Source organism: Malus domestica, chromosome 15 (assembly GCF_042453785.1).
Source record: "Malus domestica chromosome 15, GDT2T_hap1".
NCBI lineage: Eukaryota > Viridiplantae > Streptophyta > Magnoliopsida > Rosales > Rosaceae > Malus > Malus domestica.
In genome coordinates, this window is record NC_091675.1 from 44,464,169 (window position 1) to 44,490,944 (window position 26,776).

General features: G+C 37.9%; 1 protein-coding gene and 1 long non-coding RNA gene across 3 annotated transcripts; both read left to right on the forward strand.

Moving 5' to 3' along the window:
• The first annotated feature begins 6,414 nt into the window (after nt 1-6,414).
• LOC139191958 (uncharacterized) lies at nt 6,415-6,897 on the forward strand. The gene is made up of 2 exons (XM_070812993.1): nt 6,415-6,700; nt 6,764-6,897. Exons 1-2 carry the CDS (start codon nt 6,415-6,417, stop codon nt 6,895-6,897), a joined length of 420 nt encoding a protein of 139 aa, XP_070669094.1.
• Nucleotides 6,898-14,616: 7,719 nt separating this feature from the next.
• On the forward strand, nt 14,617-22,324 carry LOC103401864 (uncharacterized). Of its 2 annotated transcripts, none has more exons than XR_011576795.1 (6): nt 14,617-14,806; nt 15,091-15,165; nt 15,239-15,332; nt 15,651-15,721; nt 15,825-15,891; nt 22,196-22,324. It is a non-coding gene; the product is annotated as an uncharacterized lncRNA (long non-coding RNA). The 2 variants fall into 2 exon arrangements; XR_011576794.1 differs by having other exon boundaries at nt 14,675-14,806; nt 15,133-15,165.
• Nucleotides 22,325-26,776: the final 4,452 nt, after the last annotated feature.

The following is a 26,776-nucleotide window of genomic DNA, read 5'->3' on the forward strand; positions in this document are numbered from 1 at the left end:
AACACCACCATACTATCCCCCATCCATTCTACATCATTCATAACCCCAAAACCTGTCCCCAAGCTTTGTGCCACAGCAAGGAGGAAGGAGAAGTTCGTGGATGCACTTGCTGTCCAAGTTTGAGTGTCTAGGTGTTTTCTTTCTTTCGATTTCAATGTTTAAATTTATTTATCTTTGCTTTGTGCATATGAGGAACTAAACCCCCCTTGGCTAGGGGGGGATTTGAAACCATGTTTATGCTTGCTATATAATTTGATTACTTTTAATTGCGTTTCATAAGTTGTGAATTCAATTTGCTTATCTATATGAATTAAAACTGATTTGTGTGTGTTGGTTGAGAGTGCACGCTTAATTTTCATGCATAAATCTAATGCTAGGATATAAGGGAGTTTCGCCTAATCGTTATGAACTTATATTCAAGAGTAGTCAAGGTTGCTAATCACAATCGTGTTAAGTAAATTCTTGGCATAAGTTTCATGCAATTCATAGTAACAAGTGCCTCATCAATGCTTATGATTTTCATATAACTTAATGATTCTTGCTTGTATCTTTATTATGCAATTCATGTAGGGAACTTGTGGGGAATGCTTTGGGTTGTTGTATGCAATCATCCAATTCAATAACTTTAGGAAAATCTGAGGGTTAATTAGTGCAATTCACGGTTAATCTGGGGAGTTAAGGATTCATAGTTTATTGCAAAGCAATTGGAAATCGTTTTGTATGCAAGTGTGAAATGTGTGGAGAAGAACCTCCTAGCTAGCCAATCATCCATCTAATTCACCAAATTTCGTTTAAAATCTGTTTAAGTCTTTCTTGTTTAATTTCATTTAATTTTCGTCCAAAACCAAACCCCCTTTACTTTAGAGTGTCTAACTAGTTAGAATATGTTTTAGATTGTGTTTTTAAGTGTTTTGAGTCAAGAAAAAACCCAAAAATTCGTTCAAAGGAGTGTTAGAGTTCAAATCTGCCCAGTTTGTGTTTTTAGGCAGATTTGAGTGTTTTTGGGCTGTTTTGAGTCTTTTGAGTTATTTTAGTGTTTTCTAGTTTAGTTTTGCATTCTTTGAGTCTAGTTTAGTGTTTTAAACTTTGTTTTATGTTTTTGAGTCAATTTTAAGTGTTTTAGCAATCCCTCCTAATCCCTGGCTTAGAACGATCCCTACTTACATATTTTGCTACAATTGATAAAAAGAGGGTTTAATTTGTGTGCTAATATATTTCGCATCAAATTTTTGGCGCCGTTGCCGGGGATTAGCAAAGTTGCTAATCCCTTGGATCTTTTATTTTGTTTTGTTTTAATTAATTCCAGATTCTGACCTTGTTTTGTTTTCTTGTTTTAGGTACTAGTTTATGACTCGGAGTTCTCATCCGGTTCGTGAACATATCTTGGACTTTGACGACGATTTCGAGCAAGAGTTGAGACAAAAGAGGAAGAATCCAGAACCTAGTGAATCAGGTTCAAATTCAGGGGCCGAATCTAAGTTTGAGGAAGAAGAACCCACGGCAAGGGTGGGTGAAGTAGTGCAAGACATGGCAGCGGACAACCGAACGATCAAGGAGCTTTTCGCTTCGGGATTAGATAATGCCGCACCCTTATGCATCCAATATCCCGCGGCTGCTCAAGGCAAGACCGAGGAATTCGAGTTGAAGTCAAACTTGTTGCACCATATTCTGAAGTACCATAGGTTGTCCATGGAAGATCCCAACAAGCACTTGAAGGAGTTCGAGGTGGTGTGTTCGAGCATGACTCCTATCAACGTTGACGGGAACGTATTGAAGATGAAGGCCTTTCCCTTTTCTCTCTTGGAAAAGGCGAAAGATTGGTTGTATGAACTAGCTCCCAAAACTGTCACATCTTGGGAGAGCATGAAACGGGCTTTCTTGGAGAAGTTTTTCCCAACTTCTCGAGTTATTCTTCTACGAAAAAGGATAAGTGGAATTCAGCAAGATGAAGGTGAATCTTTTCCTACTTATTATGAACGTTTTAAATCTCTTGTTGCTTCTTGTCCACAACATCAAATGAAGGAAGAGTTTCTTCTACAATACTTCTACGAGGGGCTTCTACCAATTGAACGTCAAATGCTAGATGTCTCAGCGGGAGGAGCCTTAGTGGACAAGACCCCCACGGCTGCAAAGACATTGATTGCTAATCGAGCATTGAATGCTCAACAGTACGAAGGTGTTGGACAAAGAAGCACCCCATGGCAACACCAAGTGAATGAGGTAAGTGCCATCTTCGAACTTCAAAATCAAATGGCTAACCTTACTACTCTTCTTTCTCAGGTTGTGGATGGACCAAAAGTACAAAATATGGCTGCTTGTGGCGTGTGCTCCATGCAAGGACATCTCACGGATAAGTGCCCACAATTGATTGAGAACGGAAGGTGGGAGACACTCAATGCCGTGGGTTTTCGGCAGCAATACCAACAAAGAAATGATCCCTTTTCTAATATGTACAATCCGGGATGGAGGGATCATCCAAATTTCAAATGGAGAGAACCCCAACAAGGCCAACAACCAAGTGCATTTAGGCAACAACCCCCGAGTTTCTATAAAAAACCGTTTGCACCCACACAACCTCAAGCATAACCCGCCCAAAACAAATCAGGTTCGTCTATTGATAATGATCAGATTTTTCAATTATTAACTTCTATGGTGCAGGGTATGCAAACTAGGGACAAAAAGGTGGACGAGTTGGAGAAACAAGTAGGGCAAATTACGGAGTTCATGGGCCAATTTTGAGAGCAAGGCAAGTTGCCAAGTTCAACAGTTGTGAATCCGAAAGGAGGCTTTGAATTTGCCAAGGCAATCATGCTAAAGAGTGGAAAAGAAGTTGGAACTGATCCATAACCATCTAAAATAGCCCAAAAAGAGGACGAGAAGTTGACATTCGAATAGGAGGATCAAGCCAAAGCCACGGCAAGGAAGGAAGCACCCTTGCCGCAGCCTCTTACATTCCCTAATCCATGCAATCTATCCAAATCAGGTAAGGAAGTTCCAATTGTGATTAATTCTAATGTTGTTCCTCCAAATGTACCTTTTCCTCGTAGGTTTATGCAATCAAAGAAGGAGGAGGCTGAAAATGACATCTTGGAAACATTTAGAAAAGTTCAAGTCAATATCCCCCTTTTGGATGCAATTAAGCAAGTCCCGAGGTATGCCAAGTTTTTGAAGGAACTTTGCACCACTAGGAAGAGGATTTCGACCAAGGAAGTTGTAAAAGTAGGTGAAAACGTCTCAGCTATCTTGCAACGCAAACTGCCCCCTAAATGCAAAGATCCGGGTAGTTTTACAATTCCTTGTGTCATTGGTAATACTCGTTTTGAATCTGCCATGTTAGATTTAGGTGCATATATGAATGTCATGCCATATTCAATTTATGCATCTATGAACTTAGGAGAGTTGAAAAATGATGATATGATTATACAATTGGCCGATATATCTAATGCCTATCCAAAGGGAGTTTTGGAAGATGTTTTAGTGCAGGTTAATCATTTAATCTTTTCAGCGGATTTCTACGTGCTTGAGATAGACGAGTCAGACCATGCCCCGTCATTGCCAATCCTCCTTGGAAGGTCATTCATGAAAACGGCCCGGACAAAGATTGATGTGTTTAATGGAATGTTGACGATGGAGTTTGATGGGGAAGTTATTAATTTCAATCTTTCTGATTCTATGAAGTATCTTAGTGAGAATCATTCATGTTTTGCTATTGATGTAATTGACTCTTTGGCACAGGACCATTTTGACAAATTGAAGGACGATGCACTTGAATTGGTCATTGCATGAGGAATGGACATGTAAAACATGGAAGCAGCGAACATGCACACCCACGACATGCATGAAGTCTCCCTTGTCGTGCCCCCTAGTGATGGTGTCATCGAGATGGTGGCTGCCCTTGAATCATTGCCACCACAATTTGGTAAGTTGTTGGACCTAATTTTAAGTTCAGTTTCGGCTAATAAGATGCTTCCCTCAGTTATGCAGCCACCTACACTTGAACTTAAGCCATTGCCTAATCATTTGAAGTACGTGTTCTTGGGGGATGATGAGACATTGCCCGTCATCATCTCATGCTCACTCACGGCACAAGAAGAGGGTAAGTTGGTGAGGGTGATAAAGGAGTACAAAACAGCAATTGGATGGACATTGGCCGACATAAAAGTAATTAGCCCTACTACATGCATGCATCACATACTTTTGGAGGAGGGGTCTAAAACATCTCGAGAGGCTCAACGCCGACTCAACCCTTTTATGATGGAAGTTGTGAAGAAGGAGATCATCAAGCTTTTAGATTGTGGAGTAATCTATCCAATTTCGGATAGTAGGTGGGTTTCACCAGTTCAATGCGTGCCAAAGAAATCTGGAGTGACAGTGATAGAAAATGCCGAAAAAGAGCTTGTGCCTACTCGCATTCAAACCGATTGGAGGGTGTGTATCGACTATAGGAAACTAAACGCCACCACAAGGAAGGATCACTTCCCCTTGCCATTCATTGATCAAATGCTTGAGAGGTTAGCCAGTTATGCTTTCTATTGTTTTCTTGATGGTTATTCTGGTTATAATCAAATTGTCATAGCACCCGAGGACCAAGAAAAAACCACATTCACATGCCCTTTTGGTACATTTGCTTATTGTCGCATGCCTTTTGGTTTATGTAATGCACCTGCCACATTTCAAAGATGCATGATGAGCATATTTTCTAATTATGTTGAGAAAATTATTGAAGTTTTTATGGATGATTTCAGCGTTTTTGGTGATTCATTTGATGGTTGTTTGCATAATCTCAGTTTGATCTTAAAACGATGCGTTGAAACTAACCTTGTTCTTAATTGGGAAAAATGTCATTTCATGGTTAAACAAGGCATAGTTTTAGGTCATATCATCTCTGAAAATGGCATTGAGGTTGATAAGTTAAAGATAGATCTTATGCGTCACTTACCTTCTCCTACTTCGGTTAGAGAGGTTCGTTATTTTCTTGGCCATGCATGTTTCTATCGTGGGTTCATCAAAAACTTCTCAAAGGTTGCCCAACCTCTTTGCCGACTCCTACAAAAAGATGTGGCGTTTGATTTTAATGAGGAATGCACGACATCATTCAACCAACTCAATGAGTTGTTGACCACGACACCAATCATTGTCCCACCTGATTGGAGCCTACCTTTCGAGCTTATGTGTGATGTGTCCGATTACGCGTTAGGGGTTGTTTTAGGACAAAGGAAAGACAAGAGGCCGCATGTCATCTACTATGCCTCACGGACGTTGAATGATGTGCAATTGAACTACTCCGTTACGGAAAAAAAACTTCTTGCCGTTGTTTTTGCTTTAGATAAATTTAGATCATATCTAATTGGTACTAAAGTAATTGTTTTCACTGATCATGCAACTCTGAAGTACTTGCTCACTAAAAAGGACGTCAAGCCACGGCTAATTTGTTGGATGTTGCTACTTCAAGAGTTCGACATTGAGATTTGGGACAAGAAGGGAAGTGAAAACGTAGTGGCTGACCACCTAAGGCGAATGGTGCATAATGAGGAGTCCCTACCCATTGCCGAGACATTCCCCAATGAACAATTGTTGTCCATAAAGTTAAGTGAGCCTTGGTATGCCGATTTGGTAAGTTTTTTGGTGTCAAAACGAATTCCCATCACTTTCACTAGGCACCAATGTGATAAGTTAAGGCATGATGCACGGTTTTATGTATGGGATGATCCCTATTTATGGAAATTTTGCCCTGATCAGATTGTACGTCGATGTGTGCATGATTCTGAATTTCATTATATTCTAAGCTTTTGTCATACATATGCATGTGGTGGGCACTTTGGCACACAAAGAACAGCATTTAAGGTGTTACAATGTGGATTCTATTGGCCTAGTATTTTTAAGGATACTAGAACTTTTTGCTTAACATGTGATAAATGCCAAAGAATGGGTAACATAGGTGCTAGGGATCAAATGCCGCAAGTTTCTATCCTTAATGTTGAAATTTTTGATGTTTGGGGTACTGATTTTATGGGTCTCTTCCCTTCCTCGTATGGTTTCATGTATATTTTGCTTGCGGTGGATTATGTGTCGAAGTGGGTGGAAGCAAAAGCCACCCGGACTAATGATTCTAAAGTGGTTGCAGATTTTATTAGAACTAACATATTTGCAATGTTTGGTATGCTACGTGTAATCATAAGTGATGGAGGGTCTCATTTTTGCAACCGGACCATTGAGGCGTTATTGAGGAAATACAATGTCAACCATAAGGTTTCTACACCTTACCATCCTCAAACAAATGGCCAAGCTGAGGTGTCTAACTGAGAGATCAAGCAAATCCTAGAGAAGACCGTTAGGCCAACAAGGAAGGATTGGAGCTTACGCTTAGATGACGCACTGTGGGCATATCGTACGGCGTACAGAACACCCATTGGGATGTCCCCATTTAGGCTCATTTATGGAAAGCCGTGCCATCTTCCCGTTGAATTGGAGCACAAAGCACATTGGGCTGTCAAGAAGTTCAACATGAACTTAGATGCAGCGGGAAGTCATAGAAAATTCCAATTAAATGAACTTGATGAGATAAGACATGAGGCGTACGAGAATGCTAGCATTTATAAGGAGAATACCAAAGCTTTTCATGATAAAATGATTCGTGGCAAAACATTCTCCATCGGGCAGAAAGTGCTATTGTTCAATTCCCGTTTACGTTTGTTTCCCGGTAAGTTACGTTCTAAGTGGATTGGACCGTTTGTTATTACTAATGTTTTTGTTCATGGTGCAGTCCAAATCCAAAGCTTGAAAATGGGACACGAATTCAAGGTCAATGGGCATCGATTGAAGCCATACTATGACAACTTTGTGGAGCATGCCGTGGATGACATCTCTCTGCATGCCGTGGGCTCCAATGGAGAGTGAATGTGTTCTTCGTCCGGCTGCACGACGTTAAAGCAAGCGCTTCTTGGGAGGCAACCCATGCATTCAACAAAGGAAGACCAAGGAAGCACTCCAATTCCATATTTGCATTCCTCAAACCCTTCTCTTTGTTGTTATTTAGTTTCTGCCATGTTTAGTGTGTTTTCGTTGCTGGTTGTGCTTATTTATGTTTTGTTTGTGTGAGTTTATGCTTGAAACATTGAAGACAATGTTTGATTTAAGTGTGGGGGGGGTAAATAAGTACTTTTGATGCAAATTCGTAAGATTTTATCACCCATAACTTCCAATGTTGTTCCTTGCTGTTTTTAAGTGGTTTTTAAGCTGTTTTGATGCATTTTAGTGTGTTTTACATAAAAATCCGAAAATCCCAGAAAAAAATTGAAAAATTGTTTTGAAAAAACCAAAAAGAGTTGGTTTGATTTGTTTTTGTGTGTTTGTTGGTGTCTTAGGGTACCTTCCAACACAATGATGAGGATTCGGTTTTTAATTGCATGACTGTTAAAGAGAGTTATAAACATGGATGGAAGTTTGATTTACTCATTGGTTTATGCTTGGTTGTGGTTATAACTTATGAATTCACATGCAATCATAAAGGAAAAATTAGTTTTTGTAACTTGCTTGAAGGAAGGAACTCAAACTAACGCTACAACCTTGTGAGACTTAAGCCTAAACGTTTATTTGGAGAGTAAATAAATACTGTATTGTTGTTTTTTAAAGTTGTTGCATGATCTCATTAGTCTTTGCTTGGTTACTACTTAGAAGGCGTTTCATCATTTAGTTCCAAATGCTAGAACTCATGCCCAATTCCATTCAAAGCATGCTATTGATTTGCATAACACATATTCAAGATGAAGTTGTGTAGTGACCACCACCAAAGCCAAATTGCCGTGTGCCCTAATTCATTTTATGTTTAAGTTTAACCTCGTCGAGCCTTCTGTGGTCTATGTTCTTTGTTAACCCACACTATACTCACCTAGCCTAGATTAGGACCATCCATACCCTTGTTCTTGAAGCATAGTAAAGCACGACTTAAGATGAATTCCTTTTGATCAATGTATTGCAGAAAACAAGTGTGGGGGAAGGGATGTGTGTGTGTGCTAAAGACTTTCATGTGGCACGGGTAGAAAAGAAAAAAAAAAAAAAAGAGAAATTTTTTTTGTGGAAAATAGAAAGAAAAAAAAGTATGAAAAAGAGTTGAAAAAGATGTGAAAAACAAGCTCTAAAGTGTGATTGTTGAAGATAGGGTCCAAAACATTCAATTCGGCCCTAAGTGTTATATGACTCTTCCCTTTGTGTTTAAAAGTTGATTTCTGCATTCTAAAGTGAATTCTAAGTTGCGATTTCATTACTTTGCTTGCTATTGTGTTAAGAACGTTTATTATCCCTATCTTTCTTTGTTAGCCATTACCCTTAGCCCAGTTACAACCCTTGACTTCTATTTTGAGTGTTATGTGTTTCAATTTCTAGAGTTTGAATTTGGTATGAGCATATGGTGTCACTGGTTCTCGCATCTAAATAGTAGCATTCCGTTCATGAGATCATATCTAAATGCTTATTAACTCCAGAAATTGCTTTCTTTGTTATACATATATGTGAGCGTTCGTTTTCATGTCTACATCAATCTTTTCACATATAACTAGTATAGGGTGTGTAGTTAGAAAATCTGAGTGAAAATTGAGTGCATATCTTGTAAGGAATTGAGCAAATTCTCTAAGGCATGTTACTACTTTCAAAACATCGTTTTAATTGGTTAATTGTGAACTAGTAAGTGGTGACTCTGATTAAGTATGTGCTCAAGTGTGAAGATGACTCAATTCTGTGGGGATGATGATTTTTAACATGTCATGTGCATTGGAAATCCCTGAGGCAAACGTTGGAAGGTTTAGGTTTTGTTGTTTGTTTTGTTTCGTTTTGTTTTCTTTTGTTTCTTTGTTTTGCTCGAGGACTAGCAAAAGCTAAGTGTGGGGGAATTTGATAGGAGCATATTTATGCGACTTTGTGAGCTTGTTCTTGTGCATTTACGTTGTGTTTTCTTAGTTAAAGTAGTCTTTTAAGTTATTTTCATGTTTTAAGGGCAAAGTATGCAAAGTGGTGCATTTTGGAGCCTTTTGGAGCAAAATTGAGTTTGGAATGGATATCACATGCTTGGAACGAAAGGAATGGACGAGATTGAAGGAGTTCTAATTGAAGAAGGATTCCTAATCAAAGAAGGAGTCCTAATTGAAGGAGGATTCCTAATCAACGAATGAGTCCTAATTGAAGGAGGATTCCTAATCAACGGAGGAGTCCTAGTCAAAGATGGATTCCTAGAAGAATGAGGATTCCTACTCAAACAAGGTTTCCTACTTGAAGTAGGAAAGTTAAGCCTAAAGTTTCCTAATTTGGGTGGATCTTTCCTAAATCTAAATGGCCTTAAGTTTCAGCAACATTGAAGGTTTCCTAAGCATTTTTGGACACAAAGAAGGTTTTAGAACATTTTCCTATAAGTGCCGCACCAATTTCAGCAAGGAGACCTTTTTCCTTACCTTGCAAGGCTTTCTAGAAGCCTTATCCTTTTTTCCCTATCCTTGCCGCACCTTGTTAGCCTTTTCCCTTGGGAATTCTGATTGTTTAAGCCTTTTTCCTTGTGGATTTGGATTTTACAAGTCCATATCTGATTTCCCTAGGGCTTTATATGCCTATATATATTGTTATTTATGCCTTGGCCGAATCACCACCTCCTATATACATCAATTCACGCCGGAAACATCTCCCCATTCTCTGCCGCAGCAATCACCACCATTCTTCCATAATTCCTGACCAAAACCACCCCTTGCCGCACCACCCATCCATCCTAAACACCACCATACTATCCCCCATCCATTCTACACCATTCATAACCCTAAAACCTGTCCCCAAGCTTTGTGCCGCAGCAAGGAGGAAAGAGAAGTTCGTGGATGCACTTGCTGTCCAAGTTGGAGTGTCTAGGTGTTTTCTTTCTTTGGATTTCAATGTTTAAATTTATTTATCTTTGCTTTGTGCATATGAGGAACTAAACCCCCCTTGGCTAGGGGGGATTCGAAACCATGTTTTTGCTTGCTATATAATTTGATTACTTTCAATTGCGTTTCATAAGTTGTGAATTCAATTTGCTTATCTATATGAATTAAAACTGATTTGTGTGTGTTGGTTGAGAGTGCATGCTTAATTTTCATACATAAATCTAATGCTAGGATATAAGGGAGTTTCGCCTAATCGTTATGAACTTATAGTCAAGAGTAGTAAAGGTTGCTAATCACAATCGTGTTAAGTAAATTATTGGCATAAGTTTCATGCAATTCATAGTAACAAGTGCCTCGTCAATGCTTATGATTTTTATAGAACTTAATGATTCTTGCTTGTATCTTTATTATGCAATTCATGTAGGGAACTTGTGGGGAATGCTTTGGGTTGTTGTATGCAATCATCCAATTCAATAACTTTAGGAAAATCTGAGAGTTAATTAGTGCAATTCACGGTTAATCTGGGGAGTTGAGGATTCATAGTTTATTGCAAAGCAATTGGAAATCGTTTTGTATGCAAGTGTGACATGTGTGGAGAAGAACCTCCTAGCTAGCCAATCATCCATCTAATTCACCAAATTTCGTTTAAAATCTGTTTAAGTCTTTCTTGTTTAATTTCATTTAATTTTCGTCCAAAACCAAACCCCTTTTACTTTAGAGTGCCTAACTAGTTAGAATATGTTTTAGATTGTGTTTTTAAGTGTTTTGAGTCAAGAAAACCCAATAATTCGTCCAAAGGAGTGTTAGAGTTCAAATATGCCCAGTTTGTGTTTTTAGGCAGATTTGAGTGTTTTTGGGTTGTTTTGAGTCTTTTGAGCTGTTTTAGTGTTTTCTAGTTTAGTTTTGCATTCTTTGAGTCTAGTTTAGTGTTTTAAACTTTGTTTTATGTTTTTGAGTCAGTTTTAAGTGTTTTAGCAATCCATCCTAATCCCCGGCTTAGAACGATCCCTACTTACATACTTTGCTACAATTGATAAAAATAGGGTTTAATTTGTGTGCTTATATATTTCGCATCATTAACCATCTATACCAAAATTTGCCAAGAATCCTCATCGACACGAAAGCTCAGCACTAAAACCTGGAGGGGCAAAAAACAAGGGTGAGTGGGCCTAAAAAATAAAGCTTGGTAAAAACCTTTTCAAAAACATAATAATCCCTCACTATAAAACAAGTATAGTTTCCAAAATAAACATACTACGTATAGTAAGAATATACTTGTCGTAGCCTGCAAAATCTCAAGAACTCAATACGTCACAAAATTCATAAATAAATACATGATGTCCGTAATCATATAATCTCGCATAAGTAAACATATCATATCGAGTGCTCATCGACACATGTTGACACACGAGTTCATGCAAAGATATTCTAACATGAATAGGAATGGGTGTAACGATGATATACGCCCTAGTACTACAATAACATGAAGACTGGCGTCATGGGCAGCACATACGAGTCCTAGTTGCCTATAGCAATTTAGGACATAACTGGCACCTACAATGGATCCAAAGTGGGCGTACGGTGCGATGTGCATATGCACATAAAAGACTGGCCTGACCTAGGTGAGTACTAACACCGATGCAGCAAACGATGAGCAGATAACATAACTAAAATCATACAGCGGTAAATCAATAATTTAAGTCGTCATAATACTATTCCATAAACATTAATCATATGGCCATAAACATAATTAAGGCATCCCCTTATAGTGAGCTTACATGTGCTTCTTGTAGGATTATTTCATAATTTCCAATAATAAGACATTTCTTATAAACATTAATTTAATTATGGCAATCGCTTAGAAAATTCATTAATAAGTATATATGTGGAAACTAACCCATATATATATATATATATATATATTATAAAAGAAAAGACTCACTCACAGTTACTTGCGATGTCACATCCGTTCGAGCTAGAAAGGTCGGAGTTTCTGATAATGATTGCACCTAAGCATAATATTGGGACCCATCCATAAAACTCCACTAAGACAATTAAATTTGGGAAAACAGAGTGCGGATTTAGAATCAGGGCATCAAAATACACTACGGAGGGTTCCCGGCAAATTTTGTAAAAAGTTAACGGTCAACCTTAAAAAGTCAATCGAGATGCCCCGGTGGCCAACTATATTAAAGCTTTGGAATTTCACTAAATGGATGTCAAAAACGAACTTAGGACGTTGAAATTAGCCTAGGAGGGTTTTCAATAAATTTATGAAAAAGTCAATACAAAAAATATTCCTAGAATATTCTTTGCCCATTTCAAAACTGAGTCGAGCTAGAACAGTGGCCCAATTGTTTAGGCTGGGTTTGGGCTTAGCCCCCCCCTTTTTTTAACCGGTTCAGGTTGACACACCTGGGTTTGCGGGTTGGCCGCACCTAGCAAAGATTACCGATGTCGAGCCGATTTGGTCGAGAAACTCCCGAGCTTTGTTCAAGCTCAATTTTTAACCATTTCACTCCAAAATTGAACCAAAATGAAGATATGATGGTAGTGGTTCAAATGATACCATTTGTATTCTTTGTCGAAGCCAGAAATGTCCGGAAAAAGGCTCGAAGCCTCCGGAAAACTGGGGAAAAACACCCCGGGATGTTTCTGCACCAATCTTTCCAAAACAATTTACAAGGTTATAAACGATACCAGATCATGATTAAAAAGAGAATCTAAGGAATCCTGAGGCTTACCTTTATCAGAGAACTGAGAAATCTCGCTGGAGTTGGCTTAGCTAGGTAGAGATGTGCTGCCATTTTCTCCATACTAGAAGAGTTAGAGAGAGCCGAAAGAGGGAGGTAACCCCTAGGTTGAGGTAGTTGTTTGCTGGTGGTTCAACAGAGAAGGTGGCAGATGGTGTGGCTCCTGGCCTTTCGACCTCTTTGAGAGAAACAAGGATGTGGTGGTACTCTAGGTTATGATGCTTGCCGGAGTGCGCAATGGTGCTGTGTTTCACAAAGAAGGGAATGAGTCCGGGAAGGAGAGAGAGTTCCTCGAGAGAGTTAAAAAGAGATGAGAGTGAATGAGGGAATAATAGATGAGGTGGCAGCAAATAAGTGGAGAGTGAGGTGAAGGAGATTTTTTAAAAAAATGAGAGAGATGTCCAGGAAATAGGGAGGAAATGACACAGGAGTAAGGGGAGAGAATGGGTTGTGGGCCCCACTGGCTCACAAAGCAATGTCACCAAAGAACAAAACCGAAAAAAAATCCCCGCGATGTGAAATTACCAAAATGCCCTTCACGTTCGTAGTTCCATAAAATTTTAACCAAAACTCCAAATTCGCTTCCGCTTGCGCCTACGCGTTTGTACCGTTGAGTACTTCGCAAATACGCTAAAAGAATATTTCGTACGTCTCACTATACGCTGGTCAACGAATGTCAACGCCCTCGCCTTTAGGGGCATTTTCATCAAATCAATCTTTTAAAATTTATGAAATCGTAAAATTAGGGACAGGTTGTCACAAAACATGTGCTTGTAAAAATAACCCAATCAAATGAAAAAAAAAAAGTACTTTCTTCATCATATAATAACAATAGAAAAAAAGATTGTAAGAGGATGGTGGGTGTCGACGATTTTGGAGAAGGGTTGCCGGCGTTAGGGTAAGGTTCACCGGATTAAATAAAGTGGGTGTAGAGAAGAATTTTTGCTATTTGTGTTTGGGTTTATAAAATTGTTTTTGTTTTTTTAATTTATTTAAGGGTGAATTTGAAAGTTTGGTAGACTAAATTTTCTAGTTGGATGTAAAAATAAGATATTTGGATTCAAATTAAATTTCTCTTTGTTTAATAAAAATCAGTTAAATAAAAATAAAAACAGAAAAATAAATAAACAAAGGACAAAAAACTTGACGAAGGTGAAATGTCTCCTTCCCCGACGACCGATCCCCATCCCTAACGACAACTCGCTTCCTATCTATTGTTAACTACATTGGAAAAATTAAAGAGTAGTGAAGAATTGAGAAGATGAAGAGCTAGAGAGCCAACAAAGAAGAAATGAAATGATCCTTATTATCAAAAGACTTGAAGGAGTTGCAATATGATTCGCCACTCAGTTATATAGAGTACAAAGCTTAGCTCCAAAGCTAACAGATATAACCAATCATTACAGAAATAACCAACTCTATCAGTCTAACAACCTTTCGGCACGTGGATATTGCCAACATCTATGACGATGACGACGGTCTCAGCTTCCTCGAGGAACCCACAGATCATAAAGCCGCCACGCCGCACCATTCGTATTCGGGCCACTACGACGACAATGATAATTACGACGATCTCGAGAACTTCTCTAATGTGGCGGATGATTCATGTTTCGGCAAGGTATTTTCTGTGTTTTTTATTTAACTAATTTAAATTATATTCTAAAAATAAATATTAAGTGTCGGTATTAAAGAAATGATATCATCCTACATGTCAGATGTCAATTGAGGGTCCTCCAACTCAGCAAGAGTACCCATCACCTAGAAAATTTTCTCGTAGATTTCCAGGCAGTGGAGTATATTGTTAGGATGCTATGTGTTGCCATCATATTAATAGTATATCTCTAATCTCTAATCTCTAATCTTTAATATTAGAAAGCCATAAACATACTTTGGTGTCTCAAGACTTCAAAAAAATAATTGGACTGAAAAGCTCCTTAAACAAAAAAAAACTAAAACTAGCTGAAAATAATGCAATCAAAATAGCAGGGATACTTCTGTCACAAAAAAATTAGAAATAAAACAGAAAAAATAAATAAACGGGGGAGAAAGAATCACCACGTTCAAGTGTTCAAACTGCCTCAGAGTTCCCGTTCAACTTGAGTTTTCAAACTGCATAGCAGTTCTCTTTCAGTTTTCAAACTCCCACAGCCTTTCATCGTAAGTTCACAACTTCTCTGCTCCATTTGTTCGGTTACAAAATTTTAATCTCTCTTCATTGCCCAAGCTCCTCTCCCAATTCGAGCACTCATTCTCTCTTCTCTTTTGCTCTGACTCAACCATCGCCACCAACACCACTGGTTCAGATTGTTTTATAATTTTACAGTGTCATTGTTTATCACTTCCCTCGCCTGAATTTCTTGATTGTTTCTTATTTTCTTTTTCATCCATCTTTGGTTTTTAACACATTTTATTACTGTGAACATGCATTGGATTCATTGTAGACCCGGACCTTTGTGTTGATAAGGATTCTGTTTGTGGTTCAGATTTAAAGAAGACGATATGGAAATTTTCACTGGGTACGTAATTCATTGTGTTTAAATTTCAATGGGTTTATGTTTTGGGTTTTTAATTTCGGCAATTTATTTGTAGTCGTGCAAAAATCAAGGAGAAAGGAACGAGGGCGAGGGAAAAACAGAGAGAGAGATCGACAAAGACTCTCCATTTTCTCATAATTCCTTCAAGCGTTTGTCCACCATTCACTAAATTCATTTCCTTCTGTTTTCATGTGTGATTGTTGATTATTTCAATTCTTTCTTCATTAGTCATATATATATATATATGTATTGTAGTGATTTTTCTGCTTCCTTTATATGATGCTTTGAAGTTTGAACTAAACTCTTACTAGGTTTATGCTTTGGTTTTGATTTCCCTCTTTTTAGTATATAACTAGGGCTTCTTTTGGGCAATCAATTTTTCTGATCTTCATTCTTTTCAGTATCTAATTGGGTTTATTTACTTTTTTGGAGTAATTAGTAACTTTTCTGATCTTCATTCTTTACAGGTATGTTTTTTCTTTCATCAACTCCTCTACAAATTGTTGAGTTCTTGAATGACTTCCATTATTGTTTACAGGTATGTTTTTCCTTCAGATTCTGATTGCATGAATCTTGCAATAGACTTTAATTTGTAGAAAGTTTGCCGATTCGCTCTTTTCAGTCCCTTTGTCTCTTTGCAGATTTACGAAGGATTGGACTTTGAAAAATCACTACAAGCTCTGCAAATTTTTGTGGTGATACTATTCGGTAGGTTCTAAAATATTTTCTCCATCATTTTGTTCACTATTTTTCTTTCCACAAAAGGGGTTCAATTACAGAGCATGCATATAACTGTCAATGTGGATTTCGAAGAGAATAAGACTTCATGTTTTTGACCATGTATAGAACAAAGGGTTAGTTTTGTCTGTTTCTCCAATCGTCATGTTAAGGGAAAATGTATAACCGAACAATATTTTCATTTGTAAACCTTGATAGCCATTTTAATCATTCCATGACCTTTTTGGTTTGGGTAATGTTAGAGAGATTAAATTTGAAGACTAAGATCTAGTTTGGGAGTGAGGTGCTTAAAAAAAAGGAAAACTAATGAAAGGGGCTTGAAAACTTTGAGTTTTAACGATAAGCACAAAATAAAGGGTAAAGTGAATAGTACCATGATTGACTTTTTAGTGTAAAAATGTGGTTTTTCGTTGAAATGAACAGTACCGGGAGCTTTTCGTTGAAGTTCCCTAAAAAAAAAGCACCTATGAAAAAAAGCTGTGAGGGTTTTAGGTGTTTGGTAAACTGAAAAAAAAGGGCTTATATTTGGAAGCTGCTGTGAGAATAAGCTGAAATCAAAGGAAAAAACTGAAGCTGCTATTTGTAGCTTTGGAAAACTGACTTTTTTTCAAAGCACATGGAGCTACAGTGCTCCTTTAATGAAAGAACCCACTATCAGACTACTTTTTTTTCCAAAAGCTTTTTTACAAAAAAGTTTACCAAACGCTCTGCTGATTTATTTCACAGCCGCTTATTCTCACAGCACAGCCGCTTATTCTCACAGCAGCTTTTTTTCAAAGCACAGCAATACCAAACCAGCCCTAAATTTGCAAACTAAATGGCACCAATAAGAATAAGCACGTTTATCAACATTTAAGTAATAAACCAATCATCAACTTCCATGTCCTTTAGTTTTTAAAATTTAATCTACAAATTTAACATTTCTAGCATTACCCTTTCGGTCTGCTTTGTTTGCAACATTGGAGAAATATCAACTAATTTTAGAATTGAATGGATGTGATGTCTTTGCTATTTACTAATTCCAATTGTTTCTCTTTTAAGTTAATTATTATTTTTTTGTTTGAGAATTCTTTTGGAATACTACTTTTTGGTGTTTGTATTCTTTAGTTGCATGATTGGAAGAAGAGTAAAATCAAATAATGGTCCCTTAACTTTAACTCAATTAGAGCAATGGTCGTTTAACTAAAAATCCATTATCATTGGTCTCTCAACTTATCAAAACGTGTAGCTATGATCCCTCAACTAAAATTCATTACCATTAGTCCCTTAACTTTAATCCAACTGGAAAAATGATCTCTCAACCTTAACCTAATTGTAGTAATAGTCATTCCAACATAACTCGTTTTAACAAAATTATGACAAAGTTGACGAAAAAGACCATAACTACACGTTTTGATGAGTTGAGGGATCCCAATTGTAACAATGGTTCTTCCAACATAACTTATTTTGACGAAATTTTGACGAAGTTGATGAAAATGACCATAGTTACACATTTTGATGAGTTGATGGACCAATAGTAATGAGTTTTTAATTAAGTGATCATTGCTCCAATTTGATTAAAATTGAGAGATCATTGCTATAATTTACTCTTAGAAGAAACCGCGATTCCTCTTTCTAAGAATAGATGTCAATAACACTTAAAACTGCCCACCCTCATCGACCTTCTTCAAATTTGGATCACAAGAAAGGAGCATCTGAGGTATTGATCATGGTTTTTTCTTCTTCAATTAGATGGTTGATCTGCTCGGAAATTTTAATCTTATTTGTTGCTCGGACTTTTGATCAGCATCTATTTTCTGATGCATGCTTTTTCATGGGCAGTTGGTGGAAAGACGTTTTGATGGTTCGGCGTTTGTCAAGTATGACAACGCTCAAATGCTTTATTTTATAGGCATGATTGTTATTCAACCGGTTGTTGAATTTGCTCTTCAATTGGTACCCATTTGTAGTACATATGTTTTTATGCATGCACAAATGTGGAGGGGACATGACCAACATAAGCATGTCACCTTTCATTGATAAGATCGAGTAGACAGAACCATCCCAGATACACTGGTGAAAACAAATATTACTTATATTCCGACAAACGCAGCAATTCAGCCTAATAGTGCACTGGGGGTAGACGGGCACCAAAATAACACACCAGTCCAACCACAAAGAACCATAGGCATGTCTTGTTTTCATCACTCCATACGATCAATACTGGAGCATCACATCACTAATAGTTGAGCACCGCGGACCTAGTGGTCCAATTCCTCCTATTGGTCGCTCTCGATCTATCACCATGGCTCCCAACGGTGCAGATCTTGCAACACGGCTTCCAGCCTTGCTGATCTTGCCCTACGACTCACGACACTTTCAAAGTATCCAACAACGGAGTATAATACGAGGCTTTACTGGCAGCCCCTGCTAGCGAAAGATTTACCGATGAAAAAGCTTGTTTGCAGTTGACCACTAACCAAGCCTTAGAAGAACATACGATAAAATATCTAAAGATGACACAATACTTGGAGAATGTCTGGGACAAGCTCACTGAGGTTCCCACTTACACCTTTACACAAGTTCCACAATTTGAAGTATCAAGCAGATCACCGAACAAAACCGCACAGGCTGAATATTATTTCAATTGTCTAGCAGTCCAGTTTTCCTCATCTGAGGTCACAATAACGATTTCCATGCTCTCCTGTGCGAGAGGGTAAACTAATCTCCCGACACCCCATCTGGGTAAACTCTCCAATGTAAAAGGGTAAACTAATTGCTCTCAAATGCGGTAAACTAGTTCGCCGACACCCATCTGGGTAAGCTCTTCAGTATGAAAGGGTAAACTAATTTCACAACACCTATTCCAGTGTGAGAGGAAAAACTAATTGCATTCAAGTGGGAGAAGGTAAACTAATTCCTTGACACATATCTGGACTTGCTCTCCAGTGTGAGATGGTAAACTAATTCCCCGACAACCATCTGGGTCTGCTCTCTAATGAGAGAGGGTAAACTAATTCCCTGACACCCATCTGGGTCTGCTCTCCTGTGCAAGAGGGTAAACTAATTCCCTGACACCTATCTAGGTTAAGCTATCCAATTCGACAGGGCAAACTAATTCTCCAACACCCATCTGGGTCTGCTCTCCAGTGTGAGAGGGTAAACTAATTATTCGACACTCATATGGGCCTACTCTTCAACGGAATTGGGTAAATTACCCATGAATTTCCATGCAACTACTCATTTTAATATGATTAGTTAATGATTTTCATATTCTACAAATCTTTATCATGTTGTGATGTAGGCTACACAGCTCAAAAGATCGAATACTTGAAGACTAACTAAGCAACAAACGGCTAGGCAGTAGTACCAAACGACAAACTCAACAGCTTAATGCCCAAAAAGCCAAAACTCACGGCCATAGTGACTCTGTGGGATCGTTAGTTTTTTTTCAAAGCAGTGTGCCTAACCGACGATTCTATGGCTAAAAGTTTTGCAAGACACTTCAAGCAAGCAAAGTTTCAAGAAAAACGAAGATGGTGTAAAGCAAAGAAATCGGTTTATTTCTAGAAAATTGATAAACTTATACGAAGGTCGTCAAAATCTGACACAAGCTAAACAGAGCAAATTACTCATTTAGCAGCTTGGATGACCTTGGGTTTTCCAGCAGCCGTCCTGCCTTCAACATTCACTTCACACTCAACAATTTGTTCATCCAACACTTATCTTCAGTAGCTCCGATCTTGGTAGCTCCATCCTCGATTGCTCTATCTATGGCAGCTGAGAAATCAAACTCAACTAGTTTCCTCCTTGTTGGCAAGCAGCACAAATGTGGTAGCCCAAATAACAGCCCATACCATGCCATTTCCTCGACCCATACTAAGCCAGCCTTTGGCTCCAGCCAAGCTGTGGCCCTTGCCACACCACCTCATCGGCCCATGCCAAGCTAATTCTTGGCCCCTACCAGCCGAGGTACGACCCAGCCAACATGCCGCACCACCCCGATGGTTGCCTCGCGGTAGCACTACCCAAGAAAAAGACAAAGAAAATTAAGTTTTTCTTACCTTGGTGTGGTGGGGAGAAGACAAAGAAATCAACAGACGACAATTCTTTGCACGGGCAGGCGAAGAAGAATGCTAGGGGAGGGGGAACAAATATCCTCTAGCTTTCTCTCTTTCTTGTAGGGATAAATAATTGCCTTCCGAAGTTGATTTAATCTCTTACTTAAGGTAGGCTTAAATAGGCTTTGGTGGCAATTTATTTCCCTTTTCTAGAAGAATCTAATTCCATGTCCAAGTGGGAATTTGCATTAAATTTTGGAGATCTCTACAGATATTGCCCTTTCTTGTGAGCAGCCTAGCAGGTGTGAGGGCATTTGTGGAGCAAAAAATAATCCAAAAAATCATGGAGGCAGGACGTTGGGTGAAAAAGACGAGATTACCCTCAAGGCATACCAGGATTCCCACGCACATGCAACGAACAATAACGGCTCAATCAAGGAAGAGTAAAGGTGATCAATATGGAATTTATATCATATTTCTCTCATCACTCCTCATCAATCCCTTATTGATTTTATTGAAAAGGTAACTCCAAAACGTAAATCGTACAATTTTCTGAAATCATGTGTTATGGCTCGAATCCATGGTCAATCCTATTTCCGATTCCAATAGGAACAATTGATAATTGAATCCAATTGAATTTATATCATATATTGCAATTATTCACCCATTATCACCAAATATGGTCGGCCACTTTCCACCCAAAGGGTCATCTACTCTCTTATAAATATCTTTCTTATCCCACTAAAATGCTAAACCATTCGTTACTCACAAACTCCTAAAACACTTTTTTTCTTTTCAGAATTCTAATTTTTGATTCAGAGATTCTTCGCCCAAAGCCCCTCCCAATTTGTTGAATTTTGGTTTCAATATTTGTTGTATATTTCATTATGAATGTTACAAGAGAGTGAAGGCAACTCTTATAGAGAGCCAAAAGAAAGCTACAATAGATTGTAGGATAATTACACAAACACAATCCCTAAAATCTGCCCTAACAAGTGGAAAAACAAAAACCAAATTACAAGTAAAGAAGCTTTTACAAGCAACTAAGAAATGTTAATGTAAGGTGAATGACAAGCTATGGAAATGTTGATGTAAGGTGAATGACAAACTATGGAAAGTGAGGTTGATGTAAGGTGAATGACAAGTTATGGAAAATGACTTTAGCCTATGACTTAGCTAAAGTGAGGATGACAACTCATACATACAACTCATCCATACAAACCGGTTTCAATACAATTCATCATGAGTGTGTAAGACTTTTAGTCTTAATCAAATGTGTTATTATTTGTAGTTCCATTTTTGTCAAATAAAAAGATGACGGAAATTTGCATCCACATAAATAAGGATTTCAAGAATATTTTAAAGAATATATCCAAATCAGACGTAGGAAATTAAATTAAAAAAAAAAGTCTATAAATGTCTAGGTTTAGTGAAAAAGCCAAAGATTTGTAAGGATATTAATAGGCAAAGAATATCGATAGATTTAAGTGTGGGTAATATAAATACCAAATACCAAGAATCCAACCGATTTTAAAATCCAAATCAAATGAATGTTCTCCAACGAGCCCTTCAAAATCTCCATGGACTCGACGGGCTCGACTGCAGAGCTTATGGCCACCTCATCCAGCAATGTACGGTACGCTGCCTGGTTGGTCCGGCCAAGCAGCTCCACGTCCGCCTTGTCCTCTTCTCTGTCACACCCGGCAACTTCCTGGCCTCAAAGCTCATCAATTTCCACTCCAAAACCAGTAACCTCAACCATGCCCGCAAGGAGTTAGACCAAATTCCCCACCGAAACGCCTTCTCTTGGAACGCCATGCTCATTGGTAGTCCCTTAACAATGCGCACGTCGACACCCTGAAGCTGTTTTCGGCTAAGGTGTCTTCATGTTCGGATCAAGCGTTCCCGAAGTTTACCGTGACGTGTGTGTTGAAGGCTCTGGGCGCTTTGCTTCCGGGTTCAAAATTGGCTAAGGAGGTTCATTGTTTTGTTCTGCGTCTTGGGTTTGATTCGGATGTTTTTGTTGTTAATTCTTTAATTACTTACTACTCGAGATGTGATGAGGTTGGTTTGGCGAGAGCTTTATTTGATAGGATGCCAGAATGAGATATTCTGTAGTGGAATAAGATGCTTTTGGAGCATTCTCAGGCCGGGTATAATGTGGAGTGGAAAGAGTTGTACAGGGAGATGTTGAGTTTAGGCATGTTGGGTTGACACTGATTAGTTTCTTGCAGGCATGTTTACAGTCAAATGACCTTATGCTCGGTATGGAAGTTCATCAGTTTCTGAATGAGAATCAGATCGAGACGGATGTTTTTCTTTGTAATACAAGATGTGGTAGCTTGGATTATGCTCAAGAATTATGCGGTGAGATGAGTGAAAAGGATGAGGTCACTTATGGCTCATTAGTTTCGGGTACATGTTTCACGGGTTTGTTGACAAAGCCGTGGATGTTCTTCGAGACAATAAGAAGCCGAAGTTATGTACTTTGGAATGCTGTGATTTATGTCCGATTCAGAATAACCGGCATGAAGAAGCCTTGGATTTAATTCGTGAAATGCAGGCATGTGATTGCAAACCAAATACTATGACATTGTCAAACATTCTTCCTACAGTATCGTATTTCTCAAATCTGAAACATTTGGAAAGTTTGTTGATTGTGTCTCTAGTATTGACACCACTTTATTGCTTATCACGCTCATCTTTTACTCTTCTATTTACAAGTAGTGAAGTGAATAGCTTTTGGACCTGCCCATCCTTATTATAAACATGTCTGAATGTTTTATTAAAAACATAGTGTTTCTGAAAGAGAATCTAAATAATCCTAAGAAATACATGAAAGAATCTGTACAAATCCATTGAAATCTATATAAATCTGTCAAAATCCATATAAGAATTGTAGAGTCTATTAATTTTTTTTTTAAACCTGTGACTTAAAAAAATCTTTTAAAAAGTTTATTAAAATCATCTAAGATCCAAACTTACTACACCCTTTTAGTCTTTATTAGTTTATTATGATGTGAATTAGAAAAATAAAATAAAAATATTTGATTGTTTGGTAGGTATGTTTGTTTGATTGTTTTAAAAAGCGAAGGCGAAACCAAGACGTTTGATCGATAGCTTAGCAAACGCAGAAAGGATGAAAGCCAAAAGCCCGAAGAAAAGTCATTTTCCCAAACCCATTTGCATGCATTTCCTCACTTTCCCATTTCCCTTTTCCAATTTTCTGTAATTCTTTCCAAGAACAACTAATTCTTTCGAAATTCCAATCAAGAAAAATAAAAGATTGTATATAATTTACATTTATGTATTTTAACTCCCTTGTTCCTAAACACAATGTTTGTAGAACTCACTTCGCTAGCTGCTGTTGTGCAGGCAAGCTGTTTTATCAGCTTAAGAGCGGTTGCTTGTCAATGAGATCAAGAATTTGCTCTTTGGAGTTTAATCATTGTGAAGACCATAATGCTGTTGCTGGGGTCTGTCAAAGAAAATTTAAAGATTCTTTTAAGCTTTCTTCAACGGGTCTGTTGATATTATCCAGCAATCGAGATGTCAAATAAACAAAGGATCAGCTGTGTTTGCTGGAACTCAATTTTTATCCCAATTTACCCCCTAAAACTTGAGTCGTCTCTATATAACTCAAAACCGCATTACCTTATATCTGTTAATTTCTTATATGGGTTTGATTTGGGTGAACTAATCAAATTTTTTTTTATTTTTTTTTCATCTCTTCAAATTCTTTTCAACTTAATATTCTCTTATTGTTGAATGTTGACGCATAATAAAGATTTATAATCAAATTTATTACACATTTGACATAGTCTTATTAGCTATTGGATCCCACATGTTTTATGAGACGACATATAAGTTTCACGAAGAAGAGAGAGTTCACTAATCAAGCTGGAACGAATTTTAGATTTCAAGAAGTAAAGTAGTGATTTGTAAGTTACAGCGAACAAAATAAGACTAAAATAGAATTTCAGAGGGCGTAGTTGAAAATAAGCCCCTATGAAAGCATTTGGTTGTTTAGCATAATCAATAAATTTACACTTCCAATTAGCTCGAGAGGCAAAAGACTCATAGTGTATCATGACACGCCGACATGGTCAAGTAATGGGCTCTTCACTTATGGCCTAGGAGAGCGTGGTCCAGTTTTTGTATTTCAATTCCACCTCTTGTGTTTATATCTACGGTTCGTTTACTAATCCGTAATCAGATTGAAGGGAATTAAATTGAGGATGAATTGGATTGAGGAGGACTTGAATTGAGGAGGAAACATAATTAGATTCATGTTAAAGTTGTTTACTAAACTAAACTGGAATCGGAAAATAAATGATATTGGTTCCATATATATTGTTTACTAGTTCACTGGAATCAGAATTAAAACTAGCTTGATTACTAAATTGTCCTTGTTAAAAATAAATTATTTTTACACTATAATTATTGAAAATTAAGTTTATCTATATACAATTAAATTTATCTTTACAAACTTTATCTTTTCTCCCTCCCATCCTTTCATCCCCATCTTTTCTTCACCAACTTCCAGAGCATTCCCAATCTCCCACGCCTCTTCATTTAAACAGTGGTAAATTTCTTGTAGCAAGAGTCACACTTGAGGCAGCAAGAGAGACAACCATTAGTAGAGGAGCAAGCCCGGGCATCCGCCCTTACATCTGTAAAGCAAGAATTGGAGGAAAAGCTTGCAGCTATGTCTAGAAAGGCTTCAGGTACCAAAACCATCCAAATGTACATTTCTACACCATAAAGAATTTCAGAAAATCTCCTTTCAGATGTTCAAGTTATAAAATGGAGAGGACTTTAGGCCTTGCTGCCTTTTTCTTTCCCAGCCCGCACAGCCCTTCCCACCACCCATCATACTTCCTCCATGCTCCCCCAATCCTCCATATCCTTTTCTTCCCCAGCCCCCACAACTTCCCATATTCACAGATACACCCACTGCCTCCCATATTCACGTCCTCCCACCACACCTGCCACCTCCCAATTTGGGTGGATTTGCATAAGACAAATTCAGAGGGCAATTGAGGAACAAAAGTGTGATTCCTAGAGGACACCAATTCAAGGAATTCAATTACCACATATTGCTAAAGAATCCAACTCCAGGAAATTCCGGAGTGTGATTCCGGAATTCATCTGGGTCCCACAAGATTTTTTTGTATTCCTCTCACATTAGTAAACACCGATGTAAATCATAATCGAAATTCAATTCTGTTTCTTGACTCACATTACCCTTACATAAACGCGCCACTAATGTGTTACACAAGCGTCTTTTTCTCTCAATGTCTATGTGAATATGTTTGGGTCCAAAATATTATTTTGGGCCGAGCTTGGGATTATTCTCGGTCTAATGGCATTTATCTATAATTTTCTTGTGGGCCATCTAGTTAAGGCCGGCCGAATCCTGTTGCGAAGGGAATTGGTTTAGATAAGAGTGAAGTAGTCAAAACCTAGTGCAACAGGGAGTCATAAGGCTAAGGATGTTGAGAATTAAGGGATAATCTGGTTTGTTTAAAAGCTTGAATTAGAGTCCTATTAAAGTCAGGATTGGCCGAGACCTAATTAGATTAAGTTGAGGAGTTCTAATTCGAATACGATTCTAGCTCGGCCATGAGAGGGTTGGCTACTATAAATAAAGAAAGGAGTGCATTATTCAAGGCCCCCCTTCAATTCAACACACAAATTGTCCTGTGCAAAGCTTCTCAACAACCCTTGAGATTTTATCCTTCTCCTCTTTCTTCTGCCAACACATCTTCAGTTTGGATGAACAACATTGTGAAGGCAATCGGCGACATCTTCAATTTGAATAAACAACACTAGAGCCGTAGAATCAGCCAATCAAGGAGCACCTTCAATTTGGATAAACAACACTGCTTCGAGACCAATTGGTTATTTATCCAAGTCTCAGTTGACAAGGATTTTCAAGTCTTTGTTGGTAGAGGTCATCTCATCAGCCTTCTCGGCGAAGTGAGGTGTTACTATATTACTACATTCAGCACATTGAAAGTCGAATTTGATATTGAACTTTGCAGAACTAGCAGCCTTGTCTTCAGGCTCTAGAACCGAAGGCCGAGATGTGTTCCTTCATTTGCCGCAGTCGCAAGATCAAGAAGTTAGCAACGTGCTCAACACAACATCAACATATTTTACTCCCGAGCCGAGCTCGGCCTTTGAGTTGGCATGCCTTGCACATAACCGAAGAACGTAGTTAGCTCATTAATTACTCAGTCTGCACATCACATAAGCTTGGTAGTTTTCAAGGTTAACATAATAACATACTTCATTTCGTTCTATTGCTTATGTCAAACAACTAAAATTATTCGTGCAATGTCCCGACACAAGGAAGAATCTATAAGAATGATATCTATCCTATTTGTAACTTTTTTTGGGGCGTTTAATTAAGTTGATATGATCTCATTCTTATAAAATCTCGTATCAAGGCTGAGATTGATATTAAATAACTCAACCATGAGATTGATTAATAGTTGGATAGCTGAGAATATGCATTTCCTATGTAAGCTTATTCTAAGCCATTTAAAATGAAGACCTTAAATAGAACCAACCTAACTCATATCAATCTGTTCAATTAGTCCATCACTAATTATGTTTATCAAACGAGTACTTTGAGGTAACCTAATATATTGATCATGAATTTGAAAAAACATAAAACATAAAAGTCTTGAATGATGGTGTCATCAAATTGACTTTTTAAACATTGGGTAGTGGGAATAATAATTTTGATTAGTATTAGATTAATTGTGTATTAGTAGGGACCCAAAAATCTAAAATTATCTCATATC